Source organism: Lepidochelys kempii, chromosome 16 (genome assembly GCF_965140265.1).
Source record: "Lepidochelys kempii isolate rLepKem1 chromosome 16, rLepKem1.hap2, whole genome shotgun sequence".
NCBI lineage: Eukaryota > Metazoa > Chordata > Testudines > Cheloniidae > Lepidochelys > Lepidochelys kempii.
In genome coordinates this window covers 16,573,465-16,588,459 of record NC_133271.1, presented here as the reverse complement: position 1 = coordinate 16,588,459, position 14,995 = coordinate 16,573,465, and the positions used below count along the sequence as shown (strand labels likewise).

At 42.3% G+C, this 14,995-nt stretch overlaps 1 protein-coding gene across 2 annotated transcripts; it reads right to left on the bottom strand.

Moving 5' to 3' along the window:
• Window positions 1-4,993: 4,993 nt before the first annotated feature.
• SET (SET nuclear proto-oncogene) lies at window positions 4,994-13,658 on the bottom strand. 2 transcript variants are annotated; one of them, XM_073313815.1, is made up of 8 exons: window positions 13,301-13,655; window positions 11,667-11,724; window positions 10,386-10,528; window positions 9,694-9,797; window positions 9,400-9,513; window positions 7,351-7,521; window positions 7,106-7,252; window positions 4,994-5,938 (listed from the first exon to the last, which is right to left on the bottom strand). In XM_073313815.1, the coding sequence occupies exons 1-8, from the start codon at window positions 13,371-13,373 to the stop codon at window positions 5,915-5,917; spliced, it is 834 nt and encodes a 277-aa protein (XP_073169916.1). In that variant the 5' UTR covers window positions 13,374-13,655; the 3' UTR covers window positions 4,994-5,914. The 2 variants fall into 2 exon arrangements, with proteins under 2 accessions (XP_073169916.1, XP_073169914.1); XM_073313813.1 differs by having other exon boundaries at window positions 5,877-6,461; window positions 13,301-13,658.
• Between the last annotated feature and the right edge of the window lie 1,337 nt (window positions 13,659-14,995).

The window sequence follows — 14,995 nt, the reverse complement described above, 5'->3', positions numbered from 1 at the left end:
CTAAGAATGGCCGAGCTGCCGTTGGGAACGGAGACGCAGGAGACCCGGGGTCCCTCTGAGACCTCTGCAAATATGGTCTCCGGATGAAATGTGGTCTACTCCCCTTCAGGGGACCTTCCTGGAGAAGGGGCGGGGATTAAGGTCCTGTCTTGGAACTGGGTCCCTTTGTCCCTAGCGATTGCGATTAGAGAGAAGGGTGAAGGGATGGTTCTGTCCGTTGCTGAGGCCCTGCAACTTCTTTCACTTGTGCTCTGGGTGGGGGAGAAGCACCAGTTCTTCTAATCACCATTCCACTCCTTCCACGGATGTTTTGAAACACGGAGGAGGATCATTTGGGGGTCGGTGGAGGGTATTTAACTAAGAAAATTGAGGGGGTGGATAGGAGGAGGGATAGGTCCGGGCAGGATGGTACACCAGTAGCAGAAGCGAAACTCTTGAGGACTTGACTGGGAGCAAATTAATTTATCTCACTGAAGGGAGTGGAATTGTTCTACGGTGAGTTGTTTGTTTGTTCGTAGTGGTCGGGTTCCTAACTTCGTTCCCCTCCGCTTGATTTTCTCCACCCCAATAGGTTGGGCGTATCAGCTTAGGCCTTGGAGACCCCACGTCGCCGATGTGGAGTTCGAAGACTCTGATGATACTTTTGTGACTCTGATCAGGGACGAATTGCTGCCTGAGGGAAGCTTATCGCCTTCTGTGGTGATTCTACCACGATCCTTCCGCAGTTAAGGTTGAAAGGGCTCGACTGGAGATAAAACATTGTAAATGAGAACATTTTTAATTCTAGTGTGTGTGTGTTTCGCCCTCTAGGGGTGAGTTGTTAGCGAGACACATATAACGGACTGATTATATGAAGCATAACATCTCGGATGTACTATTTTTTTTTGGTAAGGTGTGTGTGGCGTGGAGGGAACTTTGCATGATCGGGAACAATACAGGTTCGAGCCCTTCTGTATTTCCCACCCTTAGCCGCGATTTTGCTCGTGGGGTGCACATCCTGCTTCCAACTCCCTCCCCCGCGCCCCTTTAAGCGCTCCAGGAAACATAGGCGATGATCCTGGACTTCATAGATCTGTCCTATTCTCGTGTGGTATCTACTCCAGCTTTACTGGGGTGTTGTCCGGGTGAAGTAAAATAGGGGAAGGGGTGGGGTGGAATATAAAATATACTTTGTTCTAGATCGAACAGGTGATCTTCAGCTCAAATTGTAGAATAGACTCTGCTAACCTCATGGGTCAGCACTCATTGAGTGACCAGCTTGAGCCACAATTGCAATTGTTGCTTCAAATTCCCTTAGCCATTTCTGTTCACACCTGTTACGTTAAAATATCATTATCCCCTTCCCTTCCCAAATTAGCACACTCACCTCCTGGCCGAAATTCTGGTTCAGAAAACTACCCTGTGAGTTTGAATGTCTCTTCTTTACAGATTTAGGGCCTAATTCGGTTCCAATGGAAATCAAAGCTTTATTATTTAATTCAGTAGGCTAGGACCAGGACCCTAAACTCTATCACCGACTAGTAAGTACTACTAATGAATGAGCACAGCTGAGGTTTCCAGAGGTTATGAAGAGGCAGTAAAGAAACCTATAGGTCTCACTAGAAAAAAAGCATGACAATTACTTTCATAAACCAGGAGAAAATATTTATTAGATGTTGTCTACCAGATAGCATGCTAAGATAAATATGATTAAAGTGAAACCATGCTTTCCAGTCCTGTTTAATAAAGAAAAGGAGGGCAAGTAGTGTAGTAGAAACTTGGTGTTTTAGCAACTGTTTCTCTCCCTGGTCTGGAACAAATTAAAGGGAGAACACTAACCTCAGAAATAGTGTATTTCTAAAAATTTGGTACCTGACAAGTATCTCCTAAAATACTATAAGCTTAGAAAATGTTGTTTACTTTTTGCAATTGACAGCTCTTTGTGCATAGTCCTTTAATTACATCCTACCAGGGGTTCCAGTAGCCCTAACCTGAGCCCACAGAGTCCCATTAAAGAAAACTGAACTTCATAATTAGAAGATCTACCCCATAACACAGCCTGATACAGGATATGGCCCTTAATTGGTCCTTACTAACCTTTATAAATATTAAGTATAGAAAAATACCCTCAACTAATATTTAAAAGGAATTTTCCAAAATCACTATGTATTATTGAGGGTATTCTCCCAGAAAATGACATGAGTGTCCTTTAATCTATTTATCAGTCACAGCAAATGCTTTCCTGAAAGCTCTAACAGTATTGTTACAGCAGAAATAAAGGCATAAAAATATCTTCTTGCAAGCCAAGATCAACATTATGGTTTTAAAATTCATAGACAGTGGCTACAGTGTTTGGTGTAATTTGGGTGTTGCATCAGTAAAAATTTATTAACCTGGTCCACTTTCTCTTCAAATAGAACTGGAAAGTATTTGCAAGTTCAAAGAAATGAATATAGGCCTCAATTTCTAATCACTCATGCACATGCACACTATTCTGCCTACTGATAGAGGAAATCTGGCATTCACATTTTCACACATAGACTAATAAGAAAATAATTGAGATGCTATAAATTTTGAATGACCCCCCCCAACACAATTGTGCTAAATTTACTAATTCTACAATCTATATACATTTCCCATGTGCATATGTTTAAGATCTGGCATTAAAGTTTACAGAAGCGGCGGACATTTCTGCTTCCTTTATCTATTAAACTTCAAACATAAGAATATGGAAGCTCTTCCATATGCTTTCTTATCATACTGGTTAAATACACATGCTAAAACTTTATTAAATGCTTCAACTTCTAAATTGTAAACCATTAACTTAGACAGCTCTTATACTGGAAGTAAAAGCCAGCTTCCATTAGCTTGAATGGGAGAATTCCTACCTCTGTTGAGAATTTCATGATAAATGATCTGCCAAGATAATTCATAAGGATAGTTTACCTTAAAAAGTGATTAAAGGTTTTAAGGAATGTACTAGAGATCCCTCTTCCGGTCTTAATTTATGAAATTGCAGAACTTGTATTTGACCCTAATTGTTACAAGGACATTTCTATCCCTTGAAAACATACCCATCAGTGTATTACATAAGTAATTACAAGTATCTACTAAGCTTAATGAAACGGGTCAAAGAACAGGCACTTCTAAATAGGTATGTTTGACTGAGTTTTTCCAAGTAGGTGTGTAGAGCACTGGATGGGCACTTAGGGCTGTATTTTTAAATCTGGAAAGTGTTTTAATCCCTACTCAATTTATATTTCCCCCCACTACTAGTTGATAAAAGTTTACCAGAACAAAAGTAATCTTACTAGCAGTTCAAAGGTTTTTTACTCTTACTGTTGTGAAGAATAAAACTGCAATGTAGAGTAGTTTCACCAGAAAGTTAAACCAATATTTTGTCTGCACAATAGTGGGATTGTTTTGGCACCTGTATCGTACTAATCAGTTTTTGTTTTCAAACTTGGAGGGGCATTTGATCACACCTCCCCCCATCTTACTTTTTGTCCTTGGTATTCAGCTGTACCACCTTATTGTGTGTGTCCTGGGGAAAAGCAGATTATGTAACTTTTTATAGGTCTTGCAATATAGGCAGGAGATAGTTTACGCACTCTTTCTGACAGCATAGAGATTTCTCCCTAAATAAGCACAATTTAGTTAGTTCTAGTAGCATTTTACTGTGCACTACATAAATGGCTACACAAGATGCAAGGCAACAGTTTGTCTACAGTTTTAGCACTAATGTAACTAAATTGGTTAAAAGATGGAGTTATTTAAAATTGATGCAAAAAATGGACATGGACTAAGGCAGTAGGTCCAACCCAACTGTCACTGAACAAAGTGAGTTGGTTCTGTCTTTTAAGGAGTGTCTCTCCCCACTGTGGAATATCACTCAAGAGAATAACCTTACTCCGTAGCACTAATTCTCTAGCATCACCAAATACACATGTGCTGCTATGACAGGCTAAAAGAAATTTTTCTGTAAGAGTGAAGACCCCCATCCTGAGAACCCATTAGGAAAAGACAGCTATACAATGATTTAATACTAAAATTGTTCTATACAGGTTTTAAAATATCCATTGAAATGAGGTTAGTTTATATGGTATTTTACTTTTTAAAGTAATTGTATAAATGCTAATTATTGCTAGAACAGGTTTCATCAAACTTTGCCACTTGCTATTCTGGTTAGTTCTAGATGTAGATTTTAGGCAATTGATACTTTTAAATCAAAACAGGTTGCATTTTATTAGCTCACATAGTTGAAAATATAAACAGCATAGACTGGAGGTTGTATGGCACTGAAATTCCACATGCAAAGTAACCACATCCTTGTGAGATGTAATTTAGCAGAATAAGATTCTTCTGTTTTTGAAGAGGAGTACAATCAGCCTGAACGTGTTATTGAAACTGATTTAACATCTCAACTGAGAAAGCTATTTACCAAATGGATTATAAACATTAGCCTTTGATCATTTAACTTGAGTTTGTATGGTCTTCTCAGTGATTTGATTTATTAGAGATATGTGGTATCTCTTACATCACTAATGAGTGTTTAAATCTGCAAATTTCTTTATTTTAGAACATCAGGTAATCTTTTTGGTGCAAGAGGGAACATTTAAAGACTCCATTAATTTAACGTAAGAGGAATGTAACCACAACTCATTCCTATGGAGATATAAAAATAAGTAAAGAGAAAATGTGCAGATTACAGTAATGACTGCCAATTTATAGTAATGATTGATAGGCAGTCTGACAGCAACTTATTGATAGTATCAGATAATTTATGGTAAGTTACACCTAAAGTAAACACTTTTTTCAGATATGAAAACTATCTAACAATTTAAATTCAGGTTAAATCCATATAGCCATGAGGTTATCTTGCAATACAGACATACTGACCACACACCAACAGGTGTTAAATTAGAAACTACAGACAAAAAAAATTTGACAATATACGGGAAAATGAGCAAGAAAAATCAGAAACATATTCTGTTCAGTGAAGACCATTAGTCCCTTTGTGTACACATTTAGTTTTATTGTAACAAAGCAACTTGTACACTTTAACGTTTAAAACTGAGCATCTTTCTTTCCTTTCCAGTGAACCAAAAAAAAAAAAAAAAAAGAATTTAAAAATAAACAAGAACAAAATTACAATAGAGAATGTCAATTCCAAATAAGATCCTACAGGTTCTGCTGATTCTCCATCAAGTGGTAGGGCTCAAAGTCATCATTAGGAGAAGATTTTATTTTAAAAGTGTCATCTTAAACTGCAAGGATGTTTGTTAAACATCACAATAAACATGCCAAAGGAGAAGAAGCCATGTTGTCAAAATGCCCACTTAACCCACCCAAACATCTGAAACCCACCCTTGCTGACCTTCTATACCCCATTTTTTTTTTAGTTTTTTTAATTTTTTTTAAACAAGAGAAAGTAGACAGACATGTTGGTAAATGCTAACTGTCCATATTCACATAGAGACACTGTAATCTCTGAGCCCAATATACAGAGAAAGAAGGAAAAAAGCTAGATTCTATGCACTACTACACAGGGGCCTAGCACTCTTCAGCTTCCAGCAGAGTGAAGGGAGCAGAAGGTTTTCTTTTTTCCCACAGAACATGGTGTGTTGATTCCATAAACAGTTTTTGTTTTGAGACAGAAAGGGATAAAAATGAACTTGGAACAGAAACTGGTAGAGATTTTCTTTTCCACTGTATTCTGCTCAGGGTATTTCCCCCAAAATAAATGGCGAATCATGGTGTAGAGGAGAGAAAAAGAGACCTCAAGAGAACAAGGCGACTGAGCACAAGGGTGGGGGAAAAAACAAACAAACAAACAAACAAAAAAAAAAAAACCAGCAACTTGCTCCCAGGGACTGGAGAAAAATTAAAAAGGTAAGAAAAGGAGGGGTGGGTGTTGGAATCCATCAGTGTTTAATTAGTCATCTTCTCCTTCATCTTCCTGTTGAAAGAAAAGAAACAGTTAAAATCTAGTCACTTTTTGGAGGGTGGGGAGAGGGAAGGAGCGGGAGTCAGTACATTCAAACTCCAGACAGCCCTGACTTTCAAACAGCAATTAACCAGAATTTTTGACCCTCTAAAAAGTCCTGTGCAGATATTCTTGCAGGACTGGTTGAAAAGATCATGTTTTCTCCCCCTCCACATGGAAATAGGTAAGGCTGGATAAGGTTTGATCTCCATGTTATTGCTGGGACATATGATTTGGATGAAAATTGACAGAACTATTTGTTAGTGAATATTGAAGAGACTGCTAAGGGCACCCAGAGCTTTGAATAGGCAGTCTTAAAGAGTAGTAAAGTCTAAGTAAATAATCTACAAGATTAAATAAAATACTATTTAGATACTAACAAGAATATTGCTCAGCAGAGCTTAGTTACTGCATCTAAAATCAAGCACCTTATGTGTCTACGTGCACAGCGTCCAAAGCCTTCCCCATTGTTTGCCTCCAAGGCAGTTTCATGTACCTCAATAACAAAAGCCAAATGTGGTTAATAAATTAATTGTAACAAATGAAACAGTGCAACATTCCCAGTTACTGGGTGATAACTAATTCCAAACTTTAAATCACTGGAGATTGTGAGAGTAGCAGAGGTGAGGAGGTCATCCCTAGCACTCCCAAAATGAGGACACAACCACATAAAAATTGGCAACAGTCCAGAGTAAAGTGTATATAATAGGTGAAACCTGCTAAAAGTGGATGCATACAAAAAAATTTGCTATTTATGGAATAACGTTAAAACTGGCACTCAAATACCCAGTAACTCACTAATAAAAACCAGTTTGCCGAAAGAAAAAACAGGCTTTTGGATGAACTGGGGTATAAAACAGATCAATTTTCCTCATTTTTGCCAACGAGTTTCCTAAAGCTATCCATCTCCAAATTAAAGGCAGTACTTGCCCCCCCCACCAACTAAGTACACTAAAATCATTGCTCAAGCTGCAAGAACTGTTATCACCTATACGAACTCCCCTCTGAAAAACATAATAGCAGACTGTACAGTGTGTCAATAACACCTTAACATTTATCAACAAGATAAATTCAATGCTGAAACAGGATTTCCTAATTGGATCTATTCATCTCCTGGATCTGGAAACAATGTGTTCTCACCTCTCCTTCTTCTCCCTCATCATCATCTTCGTCTTCTTCCCCCTCATCTTCATCTCCTTCTTCATCAATATCCTCCAACCCTTCTTCCTCTTCATCATCATCATCATCTTCCTCTCCTTCACCTTCTTCATCATCCATATCAGGAACCTTAATTAAAAATACATATACAATGTTACTGCATTGATCAAATTAATTCTGACATTGCCACGAGAACACCGTTACAAACAGCTCAACTCTACACGTACCAAGTAGTATTGTAATGGATTTGGCCAGATGTCATCTTTGATGACTTCTCCTAGTTCATCAGCACCTGCATCAGAGTGGTCAGTGAACCAGGTAAAGAAACTTTCTGGTTCTTCATGCTGCCTCTTCCTACTGGCCTTGTTCTGTGTCTGGCTTGAGCGCTTTGTCAGGTCCTGAAAAAGAAGAGACAAAGTTAAGTATTTTCCTGAAAGAATTTCCTGACCATGTTTCACAAGATGCGTTTGGAGATGTGCTTATTTACGCAACCACATACTACTTGTTCTTTTTCAAGGAGAGGTGTGTAGGAGACAGATTATACAGAGCCCCAAGGGCATGTACTAGTTGACACCTCATAGCTATGAGTTTCAGCTACCATTTCTCATGAATAGGTTCAGTGCTAGTAAAAAAGCGCTCAATTTTTTGCTACTTTCCTCAGAATGTAAGTTTTCACTCCCTTTATTTCTAGCTTTCTCCACTGAAATATTGACAATTCAAAGAGACTACCTGTTGACCTTTGTTAATGTTCCCAGCCACACAGTGGCAAAGGTATGACGCAAACCATTTACTGAAGTGCTAATTTCAAAGACTTGTTAGAACTATTTAAATGCTAACATTAAGCACAAACAATTTAAGCAGCTCTCAAATTAGCCCATGCCGCTTTCCGCAGCTCCCATTGGTTGGGAACGGCAAACCGCAGCCACTGGGAGCTGCGGGCAGCCATGCCTGTGGACAGTCAAGGTAAACAAACTGTCTTGCGGCCGCCAGCACATTACCCTGATGGGCTGCCCACCACGACTCTAGGCCTTTTTATAAAACATTGTCTTAACACTCCACTCTTCCTTCTCTCTCCCCCTAGGATGGGCTTATCCTTGTTTTCTTCATAAAAAAGATAAATCCTTAATCTAAGTCTTTTATCCTTGGAGTTTTCCCCTTTTAAATTTCCTGTTTCCCCTTTGTAGCAATTGAAAGGGGGAAAGCATACAACTCACTTTTTATGCTACTACAACATATTCACTAGCAAGAGAATATAGTAAGTTAACCTCACGCCTTTGAGACCAATACCTCTGTACTGTCCTGTCTTATACACCTGGAAAACATGACTTCAGAGGTAACTCTGGACCTTTTACTTCGTTGCTTAATGTGTACGGACTTCTAGCTGCTGCTTTGTTGAGACACTTTGCCCAGCATATACTTGTTTATGCAATTTTATGGACAGCAATAACTCAGCTTGTTTTAATAATTAGCTGAATGACCATAAGGTACTGCAAGATGTAAGTTATTGCTGGAAGACCCCAGAACACCAGAGGAAAATGCTAAAATTTTGACTGAAGTGTGATGCAGTTTTCCAACAGATCCAACTATGACGGATTCAAATAGACTCATTTGCAATATTGTAGTTTACTTTTGTGAGGTGCAGGAAATGAGCTCCTAATTCAGAAGTTCCACAAGATGTACATGTAACTTATGAACTACAAAGAAAGCATTAACTATATAGATGTAACTGGCAAATGCAAAAAAAACCAATTCATTAGATAAAAAGATTTGTTAGTTTCCTTACAAAGACCAAGTGGCCACCCAAACTTTTAGCATAATAATATTGAAATTGGAAAGGCAGCTGTAACCTGAAGTTTAAATTAGGCTTTGTTTACAATGAGAACTGTAGTTTACAATGAGAACTGTAGCACTGATGTTAGATCAACTGTGGGAGAATTCCCTAAAAAAGTTGGGAGTGCTAGTGTGAATTTGTTTTCTTTATAAAAGCACACACTTCACTGTGATTTCTAGGCCCACTCTGAGCAGTTGAACTGACATGCTTGTAGAAATACTGACAACTGGTCTTCACTAGCACTTCCACGGGTGCGCGACAAAGTGAGAGAATTAACTACAAGCTTCAGTGTAGATGCAGCCTCACCATATCCTTGGGTTTCATCCAGCAGGAATGGACTGGGTGTGTGTGTTTTTTCTTTTGCATCAAAGCACCGAGCACTCACTGACACTGTTTCAAGTGGAGCAATGATTTAATTCCTCCCCGCCCCAGTAAAGATACATGCCTTCCCAGATTTCCATTTGATCTCAGTTGATTTTGAAGATGGATCTCCACTCTCATTCAGATGAAACTCTTTGGAGAGAACTTTATTTTCAAAGTATGGATTCTCGTCAAAATACTGTAGAGTGGAAAGAATAAAGTTAGGATTGCATACTTGTCTATAGCACACCAGATATGTTAACTAAAAAATGTTAAGTACTATAAGTTTTGAAATATTAAGTTATGCTACTGTTCTCTGATGTAGGTTACATGCAAATAAAAATGGCACAACATTAAACAGACTGTCCGTGATACTTACAAAATCTATTCTGTAACCTGATTTGATATCTTCAAACTCTGTCACCTCAACTCTGGTCAAATAATGCAGTGCCTCCTCATCTTCTTCCCCCAACAGTGCAGATACTATGGTAGAATTAGGAATCTTGCATCACAAAGCTATTTATATAGGTTATTTTGCAGCAAACATTATAAGAAAATGTCACAGAAAGTTGATTTAGTAGGACATTTAGTATATTGTTTACTTGTCCCAGCCCATCTATAGAGGAAGCTCAAAAGAGCCACTGGCTCTCAGCTCCCCAGAGGTCACTATCAAGTACTCTCTGCAATACAGTCCATAAAAGAGCACTGAAAAGGTTGTTGAAGGTGTATTCTCTTTCACTTAAGAGGATGGTAAAAAGTATAGTGGTGGAGTCCTAATAATGGCGATCAAGTTTGTTCTTGGATTCAAAACGCAAGTGGAAGAAAATCTTTGGGACAATAGAAGTAGAAATGGATAAACTGCTTCCGTTTGATAGCATTATCGCCTCAAAAGGAAGTTCTAGGCATGTAGTCAAACAGAAGCCAGTGTTGTTAATCGGGGGAAACAAAAATCTAAGAGCAATTTTCTCAACCAAAGGACTAAAAGGCGTACATAATGTAACAAACTTCCCTGATGCCCCTCCCAGCTCCACCCCCCCGCCACCAAAAAAAAAAAAGGCACTGGGAACATACCTTGTGGGTGGTTGACAAATGTTGTTACCCAGAAGTTTGGGATTTTGGCGATCAGTTCTGACCTCTTCTGGAAGAATGGTTGGCGGAGTTTGTTGTATTTCTGTTCTACTTTCAAAATTTCCTCGCTTGCTTGTTCATTCAGTCTAAAGGAAAAGAAAGGTTCATGTTAACAACTGTATTATAGCATGGGGATCTGAAGTTTGAACAAAGTGCAAAATCAGTAGACAGTCCAAAACTAGAATGGATTATTTAATTAAACTAATCAACCCTGCCTGAAATATGTCAGCCAAAAACAAGGGGCCCAATCCTGCAAACACTATTTAGCTTGTACTATCGGGAGTAATCCCACTGACTTGACTGAAACTACACCACTAGTAAACGCTATGCTCTGGGGCATTTGCAGGGTTGGGCTCTAAATTGAAAGCAGCACACTATTAAAATTTGTAAATATCTAGTTTAGAAGGACCGGTGAACTTTGACACATGATACTGGATCAGATTCAAGCTCATTGCCCCTCCTCATATTATTTGCCAGAAAAACAAGATAAACACAAAATAAGTTTGTGTGCCACAAAGAGAACCTTTTAAGACCACAGAACTCTCTCTCTCTTTTTTTTTTTTTAAAATGGTTTGTTACACAGTAAAGTCCTAATCTTGCAAATGCTCCTCCCGGGTAGACTCCTATGTCCACTTGGAGGTTCATTAGTCAGTTTAGGAGGGTAGTGGGAAGGGTGTCTGTTTGCCAGGAAAAAGGTTGCAGGCATCAGGGCCTAAGCCGGCAGTGACCTGAGAAGATAGATAGATAGCTTACTGCTCCAGTGTAAATTTCGATAGATTTTATAAAACATACAAGAGCCTAGAGTTTGGTGTATGCACTTTTAAATTAAATCTAGACATTTTACTAAGTCAATTTTCAGTTCTGCTTTTCACAAAGAAATGAAATCTTACAAAAATAAAATAAGTATTAACCTGCAAAAGGCAATGAGTGCCAGATGTATACTGTCAAAGCCATTTTAAAGTCATCACAATGTATTTCAAGTGTTAAAAGTCAAGTTCTATCTTAAGGCCCAGCTAGTTTACTTGTACACAGCTAAACAGGACACAAGATTGCACCTTCAAATGTCAAACCACTACTATACTTTTGAGATTTTGGAAAGTGTGAGAACAACTATGGTACATACGCTACTTCAGTTACGAAAGCATTTTTATTACAAGTTATTTTTTTCCAGTTCTGCTAAAACATAATTTAAATTATTGAAAAGTTTTTTTGTTAATAATTTACCTGTCTATTTCATTCTGTACTTCATCAATATGTTCAATTGCTTCCTGTTGCTCTTTTTCTGAAAGAAAAATAAATCCATCAAACTCCGTAAGTTACTGAAAAGAAGTCTCAATAATATATGACACCATTTGAGAAACAATCAGAAAAGTTTATTTTCACAACCTTTACCACTATTCTGGATGGCATTTAAATGATTATTTCCACTTGATACAACAAGGCTCACCAGACCTTGTAAAACTACCATTTTTTACTAACTGAACTTGCTAAGTGAAGTCTCTGAAGATTGGTGTAAAGCTTTGCTATCTTTTTCCTTTTTTCTTTAAAAAGGGCTCAAACCAGGTCCCATGCTAATTCACAATATATTGTCACATACACTTGGTATTTTATAGCCCATCTGTTGAAACAACAATAGTTTAATAATTTACTAAAATTATACACCAAATCATTCTTTCTGAACTGAACACAGTTACAGAAATTGAATCAGTTAAGTGAACTGAATACTAAAGAAAAAATAAGATACAAAATGCTCATTAAAATAGTACAATTGGAAAGGCTGTTTTCCACAATTAACAGGCGCGTTTCGGAAGAGATGCGGGGAAATATGTCAAAACCACCATGAAGTGGACATTTTCTAATCAGAACTTTAACTCGGCAGAGGCTGTTGGAGCGCTTAATTAAGCAATGGCTGTTTGCCTAAAGTGTTTTAAGATTAACGAAAGGTAGCGGGAAGCAGCTGTAGAAGTGCGGCACAGGCACCCCTCCCCCGATTACTTTGCGAACACAGAGGATTTCGTGTGATGGGGTAGCTGTTTCCGGTGGGGGCCTCAGAGCCAAGCCCTACCCCCACCCTGCGGCCGGAGATGGGTAGATTGGTGTCGTCTTCTCTCCCCCGCCCCCATTACACAGGAAAACTCAGGTGCGGGAAGCACGTGTGTGAAAGGAACCGGGCACAGCGGAGAGCGGCTGGCCTGGAGGCTCGTTGCCATGAGCACCTCCACACCCCGCGCCAAACAGGCGAAGATCCATGGGTGGGGGAACCGACAGCCTTTACCGGGGGGCAAGTTCCCCCTACGGCGGCGACTGATGCAAACCCCACGCCACGGTGAACCGAGTACCGACCTTTGAGGACACACGGGCTGCTCGGATCGCACGTGGGGACGGGCGGGCAGCCGCATCCCGCTGCTGCACGAGTAGCGCGTGGCTCCCCAGTCGGGCGGGCCCCGCCAGCCACCGAGACAGCGCCGCTCTATCCCGGCGCTGCGCGGCCGGGCAGCACCATGCAGCAGTAGCGGCTCCGAGACCACAAGGCGGCGAAGCATCATGGCGGCGGCGGAGCACAATGAGGCTCCGCGGATGCTGCTCCAGGAGGGGGGGGTCCCGCTGCTCCGCGCAGGCCGCAGCGCCCCCCGCCCGCGGAGAAGGAGGCCGGGCAGTACAGACAAAAGGGCTCTAACATGGCCTCCTCTTGCCGCGGCTGAGGCCTGCACATCCGCCCGGCCGACCCCGCGCTCTTCCCGCCTCCGGCCCGGCCGCGGCCCGTGTGGCTGGGGAAAATGGCGGTCGGTGCAGCGCCGTGCGGGGAGGAGGCCGCGGCGGCCGCCGCCATTCCCTTCCCTCCCCCGTCCCGGCCTCACCTGAGGTCTCGTCGGCCCCATCGTGGTTGGAGTTCAGCTCCTTCTTACTGACTTTGGCCGCCGGCGCCGACATGTTGGTGGCTGCGGAGCGCGGAGGGAGGGGGTTGTAACGGGACTGAGCGCAGGGGGGGCCGGGCACAGACTGCTGCTGCCGCCGCTCGGACTCCCTCCGCGGCCGGGACGCCTCCTCCTCCTCCTCCTCGGCCCGGACCTGGGGCTCCCGGATAAAAGGGGGCAACAGCGGCGCTCGGGCACCCTCACGCTATCGCCCCAGCCGGGACCAACGCCGCCTCCTCCTACTGCTGCTACTGCTGGCGAGGGGCGGGCAGCGTTGTGCGCAGGCGCAGCAACCCCCCCCCTCCGGGGCACAGGGGTACGAAGGCCACACTGCGCATGCGTAGCAATCCCCCTCTCCCGGCCACTGGGGAGGGGAGGCGCACACCGCAGGCGCAGAAAACACCGCTCTTGGGCATGTGAGACCAGCGCTGTTATGCGCAGGCGTAGACACCCCCTCCCGTCCTGAACATCCAGGGGCGGGCAGCTTTGTGCGCAGCCGCACCAGACTCCATGTGGGCCCCGCCTCCGCCGCCTGCCCCACGCTGTGCCCCCATTGGCCGCGCCTCGCGCACAGGGAGAGGGCGGACGGAGCTCAGTGCTAAGGCACCGAGGACGGCGCGAGAAGCGGGCGCGGGAGAGGGAAAGTGGGACAGCGGCGCGCGCTGTCCCGCTCCATCACACACGTGGCTGGTTCCGCCCGGCCTTCGACGGCTGTGCCCAGGGATGGGCTGCCGCGCCCCCAGGCGATGACCTTGCAGCTCTCTTGCCCCAAAACACGCTCCAGCCCCTGGCCTTGCAGCTGCATAAGTGCCCGAGGGTTGGCCCCGCAGGTTTCCTGCCCAGTAAGGAGCTGGCGTGGTGGCCTATGCATGCCTGCTGTGGTAGCCATGCAGCCATGATAGTCACAACATCCGCTGTGTGCAACGTACACCTACCACCTCCTGCTCTGGCACAGTGGCCCAAGGGAAGAGTGTATCACAGGCTGTCTGAACTCTGTCCTGTACAATCTGTCACCACAGAAAAAGGATGTAGGCTTGAGGGAGCCACTGGTAGCTATGCAGCAATGTCACTCAGTAATGGGGTTCCGGGGTCACCTGACTGATAATCACTCATAATAAGTGTGCTGCTTTGGGTTCTTTGTCCTTCTAAAGCCTAAACCCAACCTGTAACGTCTTCTGAAAGGTTAAGCTGAGAGGCACTGGTTGGCTCATAGAGTCAATAATTGGTTTTTGATATCTCAATTAGCAGTTCCTATCCAGTTGCAAGTGAATAACGAGCACAGGTCACTGCCATCTTGTTGCTATTTGAAAAGGCCTAGGCCACAGCTTCAAACGCTTCCGTTAGCCTGCGTCTCAACGAGCGTTTAGAGAGCTTTTCAATCGCATTCAGCTAACTTGATTGAGATAGCATAGGGCTTCTTAGGAGACTAGATATCGATTGTAAACACATTTTTTTTATGTTCTGGAGTTGCCGGTCATGGCTATGTAGTTACTGTTGAAGTCCATTTTGCTCTTAAAACATGGATTCAATCACTTTGTTGTGTTTCATCCCCAAATGTACAGCGCTTATTCTTTGAGTAATTTAAACATACATCAGATTAGAAGGTGATTCAGTGATTTGGGGGGGAGGGATAGCTCA